This window comes from Cydia amplana, chromosome 17 (genome assembly GCF_948474715.1).
Source record: "Cydia amplana chromosome 17, ilCydAmpl1.1, whole genome shotgun sequence".
Lineage (NCBI taxonomy): Eukaryota > Metazoa > Arthropoda > Insecta > Lepidoptera > Tortricidae > Cydia > Cydia amplana.
Window position 1 is genome coordinate 15,917,818 of NC_086085.1, and position 15,625 is coordinate 15,933,442.

Sequence of the window (15,625 nt, forward strand, 5' to 3'; positions counted from 1 at the left end):
TTAGGTATGTCGCATTCATCGTAAGCGTCTATGTCACTTAACCTTTTCGACGCCGAGTCAAACACAAAGGCTGTCACTCAGACGCCACGTCACCGAAGTGTCAAAACCGAAATTGAACTTTATGCATATGCACCTAGGTCTATGTTGCTCTGTGGTCTATGACCGATTAATACGTCTTTGGCGTTGGATCTGCGGTGCGTATATATCGGTCATTGGCGTCCAAAAGGTTAATATCCTTTTCCTAATAACGAGAAGTGTAGAAATATGGGTGTAGACAACTTACTCAAATTTTTTTCCCATAGTTCGTAATACGCTGACATAAGTGCTATGGGACATATTTATGAGTATGTGTGCAGCCATATTTTTACACTCGACTGTACTTATAATGTGTATGTATGTATACCTACTGCACATAGTCGAATGAAATATGTTGTTAAGTATTTTCAGTGCAATGAAGTCAGATGTTGTCATTGTGGACAGTATGTATTTAATAGTGTAATCTAACAAAAAGGTACCCAAGGTATGCTGGTATTATTAGCACTGTAATAATAACTGTACTTATTTTTTAGCATTCGAAATAAGGTAAACAATCCTGACGTGTCTTTTTATTGAAAAACACGTTTTTAAAATAAATAATGGCAAATATGTAACAATTGTGAATCTAATACGATCATTTATATTCTTCTGCTTTCATAAGTAATAGTAACTGATTTTAAAAAAGAGTTTTTCAATTAAAAGACATGTCAAGATCGCTTACCTTCTTTCTAATGCAAAAAAAAACGAACTATAGCGTATGGTTGTGTATTTGTGAAGTTATCTATTAAAAGGGATCATATTGTCGATGGCGCTTACGCCATTATTAACGATGCTCCGATATAAACACAATGCCGCGCGACGCTGTGCGGCGTAAGCGCCATCGACAATAAGATCCCTTTTCATAGATTCCCCATTTATTTACATCATTATTTGTATATAATGCTCGTAGGTTTTTATCTTTTACCAGAGAGAATAGACAGAATAGTAAATAAAAAAGACTGCCAATCTCCATACAAAGTAGAGTTCTTTAGTATTGTTATAGATGGCAGCACATTGGCGAGGTCACCATATCCTATTTTGGCGCTCTCTAATGCTAACTAGATGGCGTTACGGTGTTAAGCCGCGGTTAAGGTGTCATACTAGTGTCGGAGACCATAAGTGGCGCCATCTATAATAATGACGAGGAATGGGACTATACAGGCTCAGCACAGGAGCACCATGACAGTATCTCGCCCACGAGATAGACTACACGTCCCTCTCTAACTTATTAGTTCAGTTAGGTAGTAAAAGATGGCGACGCGCGATATACTGTCGCGCGGCTTCTGAGCTAGGCCTAATGGACGACATCAGTCTATTATAATATTATTTACTTTTCTTATGTTTACATTCCATCCATTGTTAAATTTTAGATCTCAATTTTATTGTTTTACTCTTCTTGATGACAGCTTAGCTTAACAGCAATAAGCATCAATACGGCACATATTTTGTATTTTTTTTAATATACACTTTATTAAATCCGTAATTTATTAATAACTCCGAAGTTTTTTTTCCTATCATACTAATAGACCGCGAGCCAGGAACAGATTTCCATGACCAATCGCCTCACGGGCGATAACTCGTATAATGCTTAACTTAACGGCTATGTATGATGAAATTGATGAACTCTCGTGGACGTCAGCTGCCGCTCCGTTGGTGGGTTGAGAAATGGCTGCCACCTAAACACGTAAAAAAAATTAGTCACCGCCTCCCGTTTGATACTTTGTCAGTAGTTTAGATGCTATTGTGAATTTAAAAAAAAACTGGCAATTGACTTCTCTTAACGAAATTGATAGATGAATAGATGATGGCGTTGTGTTTAACCTTTTCCACGCCGTGTCAAACACAAAAGCCGTCACTCGGACGCCACATCATTGAAGTGTCAAAACTGAAGTTGAACTTTATGTATATGCACGTAGGTCGATGTTGCTCTGTGGTCTGTGACCGATTAATCGGTCTTTGGCGTTAAACCTACGGTGCGGATATATCGGTCATTGGCGTCCAAAAGGTTAAAACTTTATAAACTGAAGTCAAGAATACCTACAATGAAAAACTGAGACGTCGAGAATGACGCGTACTTCACAACAATGAAGAGGAAAACGACTTTCCATTGAGATATCGTTAGGTACTTCCTTGTTTCTGATCATTACTAACAGAGTAACAGCAGCACTGGCCTTCGGCGGACTTTCTGCCGTATTCGAACTTCAAGATATTCACAAGAGACGACACGTACTAGATCCATTCTAGATACGTTATAGTTTAGATTTCAACTAGTTCTCTTTTGCAGCGCAATTCGGGCAACCAATGTCACTTTTACGATAGATCGTATTAGATATCTATTAGATGTGAATTAGATCTCTAAGTATTATCTTGTGGAAATCGTTCAAAAGTATCTCCAGAATCGCGGAAATGTCAAATTTGACAGGTTAGATCTTAAACATATCGTTATCGTCTCTTGGCGATGTCTAAAAGATATCTATTACAAAATCCGAATCGGGCCCCACGTCTCTTAAAGTGAATATATATGTAGACGTTGTTTCGGTAGGTGCATATGTTGCTAGAGTTGATTGAAAATACTTACAGGACTTCCTCTACCGCGAACATCCATGTTTTGTTTAGCTCCATTTCTATCGTTTTAGCATCGTTTTAGCAAGATCGATAGTGATAATGGAACTCTGGTATTCGCGGTAGCCCCCTTACTTGCGTACGCGCAGCCTTGACAGTCGCCACACCCGCAAAGGCAAGCGTCTGCTAACAATGCTCTGGTCTGGGCGTCGGGTCCCACGGTAAAGCACCTATACCTATTACCTTGGCCGTCACCTATGATTATGTGCACACGTGTATGTTAGGTACACTAAGTATTTCGCATGTAGCCTGCCTCTACTCTCCCTGTACAGAGACAGAGTGCTGTGACGGATGGTCCTTCGAAGCGGATTATTGGACTCTGACCCAATGTATACCGAAATATTCAAAGTTCTTATTACTTCTGATATATCATATCAGGCAAGAACTGAGCGATCTATTTTATTTACACATAAGCTTCAGTGATTTCAAATAACTTTTAGGAACAGCAGCGACATTTTTTTTTTCACCAACAACACGTCCGGAACAGAACAGGCTGTACTTAGATGGCTGTATGTAGTTATGTACCCTTTTTATGACCTATAAATCCTATAATGTACTTATCTATGTAATATTTCCAAGTAGGTATCATTTATTATTACTTTTGAACACATGATCACGTTATGTTGAATTTCAACTGGTAATTACCTACTCGATATCATCTGACTGATCGAGGAAGAAATGATGATTGACAATGTCGACAATGAAACAACGCATCGTTTTGCAATTTATTTAATGTTAATATAATATAGACAATGTTCAAGGTACCTTTGAATTGGTTTTCGAGCTTTTAACACTAAGACATAGTAACCTCCCTTTATACCTCGTATCGTTTACAACATTGCAAAATAACATTCATTAGAAAATCAATATCGACAGTACAACTAAATATTAACATTGACTATAATATACCCAAATTTAAATTCAATAGATATTATTCAACATTTCAATTCAAACTTAATTAGAAATTATTTCTCGTTATATAAGATTGCAGACCCGTTTGTCGTAAACCAAGTTAACAAAATAACTAATAATAAAAATAAAAATTCCATCACTGAAACTGTACAGCAACAAATGTTTTCAACATATCGATATTATACATAACGCACCGAACCGGCGCCTGTCTACATACTTATTATACGCAACAAGTTATAATTCAATAGAATTAGTACAACATATCAATCTCAACATGTGTAAAGGTGATGAGACAACGACTGAACGGCGCTTGAGACTGCAGCTCGGTCGCCGCGGCGTGCGGCACGTGCGGCGCGTGCGGCACGCGCGGCAGGCCGCCGCGCCGTGTCGCATGCCACACGCGGCGGCGCTCACACACCGTACACTCACTAACGTTCTGACAAACTTATCCTACGACAGCATCGGACGTGACCAGCCAGCTGCGAGCGCGGGGGTGACAAGGACAGCAACACGCGTGTAACGAGAGGCTCCCGGGTCTAGTCGTTCTCTGTCACAAGCTCAGCGCTGACACGTCCGATGCTGGGTGCCTTCCCCTATACCTAAACCCGTAAACTCATACGAATCCCTCCTAGATCTAGCCTAACTTACGGTACTCGATACAAAACGGCGAGTGTACTGCGGGAATCGCACGCGACTACGTCCGTCCGTCGGACTCCACATGAAACCGAGTGAAAATTTTAATGACAAACAATTATATTACAATATTCCCTACCTCTCGGGACGCGTTCGTGACAATGTCAATATGCGCAAGTTGATTCCTCAGTCTTTAATAAATTGATGACAATGAGCAAGGAGAAAACGTAAATGAAAATGCTATGCAATTATATACAGAGTGCGGGCCGCGTGCGATTCGCGCCCAAAACAAGCGTTATGGTGATGTCTTAATGTTGAGTTCGACTTGAACGCACAGCCATGATCCTAAACACAGTATCGAACCTTACTAGCCTAGCGCACCCGACGGCTGCCTTCACGTATACCTCTAAACTATACGATAAACCACTCTATCAACAAATTCAACAACATTTAGCTATTAAAATTAAAAGATGAGATGCGCGGTCGCGTGTGCGGGCCGCTCGTGAGGCTCGCTAGCTACCTTAGCCTACAACATTGAAACTTACCTAAGTGTAACAGCGCTAGTAACGAGAGTGGTGCGGCTCTACTGACTACACACGACGGGCCCTGTCCGGGTGCTGACTACGGCCGCGCCGAGCGCGCGCGTGCCCGAGAGGCTGTATACCGGAGCTTGACGCGGAGCTACTACACTACACGAGATTACACTCCTGCTAGCCACGGAGTTTGAAGCTAAACGCGACATTATCGACGCGATCGTTACGCTTGACGCATGCAACACGTTTAACAACGTTAGCGACAAGTGCGAAACTTGTCACTTGCCCCGATCATTACGACTCTCATCATTAACTAGATGCAAGAGCCTGCGAGCTACGGTTGTGTCGTGTTGTTGTGTCGCAGCCTCTCGGGCACCCGGCGCGGCGGCGGGCGGCGCTAGGGGTGCGGGAAGCGTGCCAGCGCGGCGTATTTGTCAGTATCACAGAAACAGTATCAACCTTGTTCTCTTCCCTTCTGAATTCATTCGATACACAAAATATTCCGGACGACGTTGCATTTATTATCTTCCCACGCGATAAACGGATAGTACCGCACTAAAATTATTATTCTGTATTCACGTTAATATACTCTCAAATATTGTAACAACTTCAGTATAACAACATTAACATTTTCCAGTTATTTTAAAATTATCTATACATACCTTTATATTGTTTTAATGACAATTATAACTAACTAGAATTCCATCGATAACTATTTAAGGATCGGCGCGTTCGCGGCGCCGAGGGAGCTTGTCGGCCGAGGCGGCGGCGAGGGCTGCCGCGACGACGACGCAGCAAGAGGCAACTAACTCGGGGACCGGCGCGAGAGGGGACGAGTGGAGAGAGGAGTAACGGAGGCGCTCGGGCCGAGTGGCATCAACCGAACGTTTAGAATAATTGACGTAGTCACTTACACGTACAGACTAATGAAGATTTAGTTCCAATAAAATTGAGCGCGTATAATCGACAACCAGGCGGGGCCGGAGTAGGCACCGCCCCGCCCGCCCGATAATTGACACTAGACGATATCTGCACTACCCCGTATATAATAAGATGAATGAGAAAGTCGAAAACACCGGAAAGTTAACAGCGATACCTACACTTTTAAGATTGAATATATAATAAGTTCTAGCTATAGGGTACATAGTTACGCTAGTCTACGGCAGATGGCGCGGCCCCGCCGGCGGCGGCGGTGGCGAGCGCGACGTCAAGAAACGCCTCTCAATTCCTTTTCTTACACACTATCGTACAGTAGGTACATACATTAACTCTTTAAGCCGATTCGAATTCATTATTATTATTTATTACATTTCATTTGTACTTCATTCCTCGATAAGTATATCGCCGCACGGGCGGCGGGCAGGGTCGCGGGGCGAGCCCGCTCACAACATGGCACGTGAGGTAACTGGCGGCCGAGCGGCGCGAGGCCTGCGAGCGGCACGAGCGCGCCCGGCCTGCTCCGACTGTAAATAACTTTCTGTCATATTGTCAATAATAACATATCTGCAACGATACGTCTCTTCAAATATAATTCTCTACTATTCTGGACATGCGTTATAACATTTTGTTTAGATTGTACTTATATTGTTGTTAAACGATTTTAGACCGGACGACGGCTGCGAAACGTTCCTAAAAAAAATAAAACGAAATATTTATAAATGTATAAAAAATAAAGATCTTCACGTTCAGAACTGAGGAATGACGACGAGTCCGCTAGCCGGGCCGTTCCGGAGTCAAATATAAAACGAAACAACATTATTATGTCAACCGAGGCGTAGGCGGCTCGCTTATCCGAATCCAAGTTTCAACTAACCTAACTAAACATAACTTATCAATGGTAACATTTACAATGAAATCAACTCTGTAAATAAAATGTATGCGATGCACGGTGAACAATATACAAAAATAAAATGTGCATGGAATAGGAATTTCCGTGATAGGATTTATCACAATCGTAACTTCATTAACCTTACACAACAATATCCTCTGCTAGGCAGACCGCGACGAACAAAATATACCAGATATATGTCCAACACTATAGTACATGCATAAAATCAATAATATAGAATAAAATCTATTTGTAAATAGGTAACTATGTGTCGACGCGTGCCGCGGCGGGCCACAATGCATATTGCACGGCCCCATTTACACTTGTACGAGTTGTACTCACGCTCCCGCCGCGCGGCAGGCGTCGAGCTGCGAGCGGCAAACAAAACAATAACTCTTAACTACCAGTAAGGCCGGTATAATATACAAACCGAACCCCCACGAGGTACACGTTGTGTACTTTTTAATGAGAATCAATAGATCTTTCGATCCCGAGAGGTTTCAAAAACTTCTCTTTTCTATGAATTATAATGGAAAAGGAAACAGTGAAAGTGCGGATTATGCGTTCCGACCCTAGTCTTTTCTCACAGAAATCGAAAGAACTAGTGATCGTACCGAGCGGGGGTGGGATTTGTTAGCGGCAAGGTGACAGTCGCCTTGCGCACTGCCCCGACGTGTATGACTAGACTAGACTACTGCATGAGGCCGGCGGTGGCGGCGGACACGGAGGCGGCGGAGAGCGCGTTGTGGCGCGTGCGCTTGATCTCCTCCTCCTGGATCTTCTGGTCGATGAGGTACTGCGCGTTGCCGATGGCGGACGCGGAGCCGCTGATGGTGACGATGCGGTTGCGCGTGCCCGGCGCGAACGTGCCCTTCTTGCTGATCTGGATGTTGGCGCCGGACATCTGCTGGATCTCCACCAGGCTGCGGCCGCCCGGACCTGCGCCACACACACCCGTCAGTCTCACTGTTCCAATATTCGGGCACGCTCGGCTACTAACTATACCACAGTACACTAAGAACAGTAGTGAATCTAAGGCCGCTCGGCAAGTTATTTACTTACTCTTGCGTTGGCGCTTAGGGTTGGCACTTTTATTTTTAGTTAAATATTATTTGCGTATTATGAGTAGCACTAGGTTTCTATTTATATAATATAATGAAATGTTCTATCAATTCATAAATGAGGTATAAATTAAGGCCGGTAAGAGCAGGCAAATGCGAGCGTACTCGAATGCGCGCGATCACAGTCGCGGTACGGCCCACACTGCCGCCACCGTATTCCCCCGTATATTATGCGAATGTGTGCGTGGCAGCGCGTGCGTACAGGGCGCCCGGCGCGCACGCACACATTCAAGCCGGCAGCGGCACATTTCTATGAAGATTCTCTACTGTTCTTGTACTGTGACTATACCGAGCTGTACTTAATGGCCACAGATCATTTGAACTATTAGACTGAGTTTTTAACTCTTATAAGACACTGACTCGCGGTCACCACAAGTCGCTGCCGTACTAATTTAGTATGGTAGCTCGCCTGCATATTCAGTTGCTATAGGTACTTATTGAGTGATGTAGGATACGACTTAGTAGGGGCGGAGTTGAATTTAATTTATATCTATTGTGGTGACCTGTGTGTTTACGTTTTGTCTTAAAGGTACGGTCTAGTAAAATATAACGCGTCATCGGCGCCAGGCGTCAGGGAGAGACCGCTTATTGTGTCATTTTGAAAAATATTTCTTAGACAGGTTCTCGGACATTCGTATCATAACCGAGTAAATAATGTAGACGGGTACAAATTTAGAGGCTCACACTGATAGCGGGCGATCTAACCGACCTATAACTATCGACGTGAAAAGTAACGATCGGTCGAGACCGATCCGATCCGATCACGACGCGACACGAGCGTGACAAACCATTCGAAGGTAGAAATTTCAGATTTAAATCCACCACAGCTAAAGTCGCAAACGTTACAACCTAGTTCGAGGAGGTTCGCGAGTTCCGCCTCGGCACGCGGATACTCACCGAGGATGGCGCCGACGATGACCTCGGCGATCTCGACGTTCTTGGAGTCCTTGGCGCCCTGGTCGGCGGGCGCGGGCGACTTGCTGAGCGGGAGCAGGCTGGCGGCCGGGAACCCGGGCACCGGCGCCACCGCGCCAACCGGCGCCGACAGCGAGATGGGCGCCACGGCTGGGGGCCGAAGCGCATCGAATGCTACCTCCGCGAAACGCTCTAACGACGCGCCGCGGCCGCCGCCTGCGGACCGGGAGTGTGCACGTGCCAGGAGTGGGGCGATTACATTAGAACGTTTCGGAGAGAGTCCGGGTTAGCGGCCGAGTGCCGGGGGCGCTAGCGCCCCGGGCCCCGACTTGACTGAACTCGGCTCGGAGCCGGAGTAGTGACCGTGCGCTAGCGTGCCCCGAGGGGCCGCGATGGGGTGGCGATAGTGTGGTGACGAGGGAACAACTCGAGCGATGGAAACTGTGCAATACGGGCCCCTCGACTAGAGTTGAAACTTATTCAGGTACTAGCAGAAGTAAGCAATGTATTCGATGAGTTCATAAGTAGGTTAAATATTCTCAATACCGAGTTTGGTTCACATATATACAGAAGTGAATGGCAAATTTTTAAGTCCCCGCGAAAATTGATTCGCCCGCTAGCCGTAGCTAAATTCTGCATTTTAGCTGAAGCGGAGCGTTAAGTTTTATATACATTTACGTACCAACGCATTATTAAATTCGATAATATACATTATATATAATATAACTGATAAAACGAATGCGATATACGACAAACGTAAGTATATTTCGTAGGTATAGTTACTTTGCATTACCGCTCGTCGTAAAATGTGCATTATTAAATGGATTGACAATATTTCATACTTTATGCAAATTATCACCGATTTCACTAACTCTTCTGTTCAATATTTTGACATAAGATCAACTTTCGTCAAGAGCCAATATTAAAAATTATGAAAAAGTTGTTCTCCCTTTTAGTATTATGCCAAGGACTACATACATACGTTAACAATAATTTGTATTATGTTTTACAATAGTCGATGTGAGTCCCCCGCATAACATAAGAGTAATGTATTGCCGACCGGTGAGAAGCGATGTTCGGAAATTTGGAAAAATAAAAACACCTCAAGAAGAAAAACAATTATTAATGGATAAATCTAAAAGCCAATTGTGTTAAAATGGACATCAGCAATACAACACGTAGAATACAAACTAGTCATGCACTCATAAATAAAATACATTTTACAACTACTGATAAAACTAAGTGTTGGACGCCCAGCAACTTGCTATTGCATGGACTAATTGTGACTCTTGGATTCAGATAAAAATTGTATAAAATAATAATTAAACGAATGGCAAATGTAAACCGTAAATAATGTTCTATCGCGTTTCATATTTCGCGCGCGTATGTTTTTATTGATTAAAAAAGTACAAAGTTTTCGTAGAGGTGAGGAATGGTTTCTACTTCAAGACGAATACAGTAGAATCGAGCTCTACGATGTCGATGCTTATGGAATACCTGTCAGGTGGCGGCCGGCGTGACGTATGTTATGTAGGTACTGCTACTAACTACAGGTTACGGAAGGTGCAAGATTTAAAGAGATGTCGTGTTAATATCACAGATACACAGCCAATTACTTCCAGGACAGACATGAGAAGCGTTGCGAGGAAATTTAGAATTTTGTGTGAGAAAGCGGAAATAGAACGAGTCGCTCGTTGCACCAAACAATTTAGATTGAGACCGTTCTTTACATGGACAAAAATACGTAAAATCTAATAATAAGATTTTTTTACATTCGGTACACTCTTAAGCTTAACCAATCTCTTTATCTCCATAATCTTGTCAAACTTCTTAATAAACACCACTTTATTTGGAAAAACGAGCGAAAGTCCTTTAAAACAAGCATCTCTGCAACTTCACCACCCACCGATGTGAGTGGTGAGCCACGCCCACAACGCACCAGAGCGTATCTGGCGCGCTGTGACACGCGGAACATGAATTATTGGTTATATATAAAGTGTTTATGAGAAAATTTGTGTCGTCACGAACGACACGATGTAGAAAGAATTTTGCTTAGATAAAAACTCAGAAATCAGGACGGACAAATGTATGGAATATATCAGAATAGTAGGAGATAGCACCGTTTTCTAACCCCCCTTAGACTAACATATGATAACGATAACAATACGCAAAAAGACAATATGCTCAAAGATTGTGACACGATTCTACGCTAGACTTGTTAAAAGTAGTTATAACACCTAAAGTTTATTTGAAACAACTTTTCGATTTCAGTCCGGAGCCAAGTTCGAAGTATCAAGAAGATTTTATAGTTTCCAAGTTGAACAAACAACTAAAATAAAATATTAAATTCATAGTTGATATTTTTGAACATTTTCCCTCAGATACGAGTATTGAGGACTGCGATAAAACTTGCCTAAGTATCTTGCTAAGTTATAAAATGTAACTCGTTATTCGTTTTAAAATAGACATAGTTGTTTCACAGTAATAAATCGCGACTCGTGCAAGCGAGTAGCTTGTGAAATGTAAATAAATAGAGATAGTGCACGTAAACGGGTTGTCGGTGGCCATACTCGTAAATTTATACTATAAATAAATATTGCACGTATTTACATAACGCGCTCTTGAAGACGATGAAGGTCGCTTCCGTCGCATGGCACCGCGTATCACAATAGATAACATTCAATAACTAAATTACAATATATTAATATTAATATAACTAATTCATTATATCTACATTTATTAAATATCCTTTGGGACTTGTTCTATATTCAATTTGACATTTGGCAGAAATCGAATCACAGTCTTTAACTAATATTATAAAGCTTTAAAATGATGCCCCAAGATGTATTTTTTATCTTTGGTTCGTGCAGCTTTCCAACCACTTTAACAAGGCTACTGAAAAGTGGTCACAGAGAAAAAAACAACAAACTGAATGTGACTAAATTCACGCAAGAATATGACTGATAAAGTTTAATACTAGCTAAATAAAATAAAGATTAACTTTTCTCCGGGTAAACAACTTTTCAATAGCCATATTATACACACTTTTATCTTTATTTCATGGGTAGGTAAACAATCGTCGAGCTGCATTTGTTTATAAACTGATAGATCTGGCAAGAAACCACTAATGCCCTTAAGAGATCCCACTACATTAGTAAATTCATTAAATATTTCGAAGACATCGGGAAAAGTTTCTAAACCTTGCCTATTTACAGCTCCCAAAGAACCTAACGTACGACTAGGCACAGTCCTACCTTTATAAGTTACAACAACGTGTAGATGTCTTTTGTTCAGCAAAGTTTACTACTGGCTTAACATTCATCGATCGTATTATTCAAATTCATGTTTTCAAATTGTCAGTTAATCTAGACGGCACTGTCCCGCTCCGTACATTGTGCGGCAACTGGTAGTCGAAATCGATGTTTAACAATTAGCTACCGCACAGCCATCATACCTCGGAGGCATGACTTAGACTTTAGACGTCTTACACAGCCAGCCTTTATTTTGGCCATATACTCAGTTTCGGTGGTCGCGAACGCAACACTTCACCATTAGCCGTAACCACAGACAAAACATCCTCTAGACTGAGCATAGTAGCGCTACCCCCTCTGCCACTTATACGGTAGTTTTACTCCATCTTCGAGTCAATCCCGTGCCGTGATCGGTCCGTGTCTTTGAACGGACCAATCACGGCACGGGATTCGCTCACCTCGTCCCCCCGCACCCCCGTATTTTTGGCAGCATCGGTTTCATGAAATAATTGCTCTAAACTCCGTCTAGAGGATTCTTAGTCTATGGCCGTAACTTACATCGGGGCGCTACATCTGATACTGCAGCCACATACCTAGGCACTCACCTAGGCCGACCTGCGAGAGCGGGCCGAACACGGGCTGGTCCTGCGCCTGCAGCGGGTAGAAGGCGGCGGACAGCGGCGCGGCGGGCAGCGCGGCCGGCAGCGCCAGCCCGAGCACGCCGTGCTTCACCAGCAGCGCCAGCGCCGCCGAGATCTCCGAGATGCCCGCGTCCGAGTACCCGGACTGCCGGAGCGCCATCTGGAACAAGATGTAAACAATAGGCTACATGACTCATTTCCATTTATGGTATCGATCGATCGGGTTTGTTTTTGGGATCAAATGTCTATATGGGACCCATTGCATTAAAGTAACACAAAAGTCAGAAATTGTAGTCAAAGGCCGACAGTCGCACTTCACTCGCGAAACGCCCTATACAAAACGGCAAGGGAACGTGACGTCAAGGTCTCCGGGAGCCCATCTTGTAGTATGGACAAAACGAGAAAATTGCGTTTTTGTCGGTGAAATATTGCGTTTATGTACATATATAGTTGCTATACAATATTTTTTTGGATGAAATGTAAGGAATCCATTGATATAGTATAAAGAACTGGATACCCAATCAGCCGCCAAAAATGGCCCCACAAAAGTGATGTCAAAACAGATCATGCATTACTTTTTCGTTTAGTCTTGTTTGAAACGCTCAAATGTGAAGTTGTCAACAATTACGAAATGTGCCGTTAAAATATGTAAAAATAACAATGATAAAACAAGGAAAAAGGATGGAATGTATTTCTTTCGGTTAGTTCTTTGGATAGCATTACATAATTTATGTGATCTGGTGGTAATTTTATGGTTTTGAATAAATTAATTTGTTAGTACCAAAGAAGGGATGTCAAGGAACAAAATTTTATTGAGTCGATGTGAGGTCAATATTTTTTTATATTTTTATATGGAATTCATAAGAAATAATATTATGTTTAAATTGAAGATTTCCAAGAAAACCTATGCGACGTGCAAAGTGGACTGCTATTTAATTATAGCAAGAGATAGGGGTGATGCAGTTTTAAACAAGGCAAAACGGCACTTGTGTGTTTGGCCCATTTCCCTGTTTCCGACATATACACCACCAATAAGGGCTTATATCGACTAACTGTAAATGCTATACCTGTCGGAACACAGTGACAACCACAGGATTTTTTTTTATAAAGTATAGGTAGACTTTATAAAAAAAATCCAATCAGTATCTAAATGTCCCCGTGCACCCGTGCTATGTAGATCTTAAATACACAGTTATTTAATAAGTAGAATTTATTTCAAGGAAATTAGTATTTAAAGACATATACTTACGAATTAAAAATTTAATTTGTTTGAATTTGAACCACGAATTAATTTTATTTGAGCTCCCGATTAAATTAAATTTGTTTTATTTATTACTTCAATTTTAATATTTTCCTGTACAGTAATACATATTAAAGTGTACCAAAGTGACTCCATTCGTTCATTATTCTCGTTTGACGTTGTTTGACGTAAATACGTTACGTTTAGTGCCATCGGACTAAATTTTTTAACAGTGTTGGTACTTATGTTTGCAAATTTGACACTTAATGCTTACGACATTAAGCTCTTTTCTGTACGAAACATTTATCTTGACTCAAAATTTACGTAAGCGTTTTTATCATCAATGCAAATGGTGCGAAACGTCATTGGGATCCACATTTCTTGACGTTTTTGTTCTGCTTTGTGTGTCTATTTCTTTTATATTAAGTCAGTGAAGGAATCGAATGGTACCCTTACTTTTATCGTTTTTGGAAGTTAAAAAAAAACTTAAATTTTGAAACTTTCAGGTCCTGTATTTTTGTAATTTTTCAATATTTTATTTTAATATCCACATCATTGTGATAAATTACTCGTTTGCTATCTATTTTACTAGATTTTGTTATAAAATTCAACATGTGTCATCATCCCTATTAAAAATGTATCCCACTACAGGTCACTACAATGAGCGAATGGAAATATCTGTGTGTAACAGACTGGAACAGATAAGCCAATAAGGTGACTCTGACTGGATTCCAAATTGACTGACAGACTGGATGACAGATATAATAATTGGTTTCGTTCATTCAGCAGCATCAACCAGCACGGGTCATACCTCATCGAGCAGCGTGTGTTGAGGGGTGTTTGCTGCTGCGAGCCGGGCGGCGCCAGCGACAGAGAACCTTCCACCAGCACCGACCAGTCATGTGGCGTACCTTGATGTGGTCCAGCGTGTGTTGCGTGAGAGGTGTCTGCTGCTGCGAGCCGAGCGGCGCCAGCGACAGCGTGAGGCTGAGCGCTTCGAGTCCAGAACCTTCCACCAGCACCGACCAGTCATGTGGCGTACCTTGATGTGGTCCAGCGTGTGTTGCGTGAGAGGTGTCTGCTGCTGCGAGCCGAGCGGCGCCAGCGACAGCGTGAGGCTGAGCGCTTCGAGTCCAGAACCTTCCACCAGCACCGACCAGTCATGTGGCGTACCTTGATGTGGTCCAGCGTGTGTTGCGTGAGAGGTATCTGCTGCTGCGAGCCGAGCGGCGCCAGCGACAGCGTGAGGCTGAGCGCCCCGAGTCCAGAACCGTCCACCAGCACCGACCAGTCATGTGGCGTACCTTGATGTGGTCCAGCGTGTGTTGCGTGAGAGGTGTCTGCTGCTGCGAGCCGAGCGGCGCCAGCGACAGCGTGAGGCTGAGCGCCCCGAGTCCAGAACCGTCCACCAGCACCGACCAGTCATGTGGCGTACCTTGATGTGGTCCAGCGTGTGTTGCGTGAGAGGTGTCTGCTGCTGCGAGCCGAGCGGCGCCAGCGACAGCGTGAGGCTGAGCGCCCCGAGTCCAGAACCGTCCACCAGCACCGACCAGTCATGTGGCGTACCTTGATGTGGTCCAGCGTGTGTTGCGTGAGAGGTGTCTGCTGCTGCGAGCCGAGCGGCGCCAGCGACAGCGTGAGGCTGAGCGCCCCGAGTCCAGAACCGTCCACCAGCACCGACCAGTCATGTGGCGTACCTTGATGTGGTCCAGCGTGTGTTGCGTGAGAGGTGTCTGCTGCTGCGAGCCGAGCGGCGCCAGCGACAGCGTGAGGCTGAGCGCCCCGAGTCCAGAACCGTCCACCAGCACCGACCAGTCATGTGGCGTACCTTGATGTGGTCCAGCGTGTGTTGCG

The 15,625-nt window shown here is 43.3% G+C and overlaps 2 protein-coding genes across 7 annotated transcripts in view; both read right to left on the reverse strand.

Annotated features, from left to right (window-relative positions):
* The window catches only part of LOC134655883 (viral IAP-associated factor homolog), a 219,548-nt gene that overhangs the window by 122,850 nt on the left and 81,073 nt on the right, over positions 1–15,625 (reverse strand). The gene's annotated exons all lie outside the window — the stretch shown is intronic.
* LOC134655878 (RNA-binding protein Pasilla) overlaps positions 7,230–15,625 on the reverse strand; it is a 91,530-nt gene continuing 83,134 nt past the window's right edge. For 2 of the 6 annotated variants that reach the window (XM_063511370.1, XM_063511369.1), the window contains exons 8-10: positions 12,496–12,691; positions 8,622–8,855; positions 7,231–7,542 (exon numbers count right to left, since the gene is read on the reverse strand). In XM_063511370.1, coding sequence (XP_063367440.1) covers positions 7,295–7,542; positions 8,622–8,855; positions 12,496–12,691 — 678 coding nt within the window. In that variant the 3' untranslated portion in view covers positions 7,231–7,294. Of the gene's footprint in view, positions 7,543–8,621; positions 8,856–12,495; positions 12,692–15,625 lie in introns of all 6 variants that reach the window. The other 4 variants (XM_063511373.1, XM_063511372.1, XM_063511371.1 and 1 more) reach the window with 3 other exon arrangements.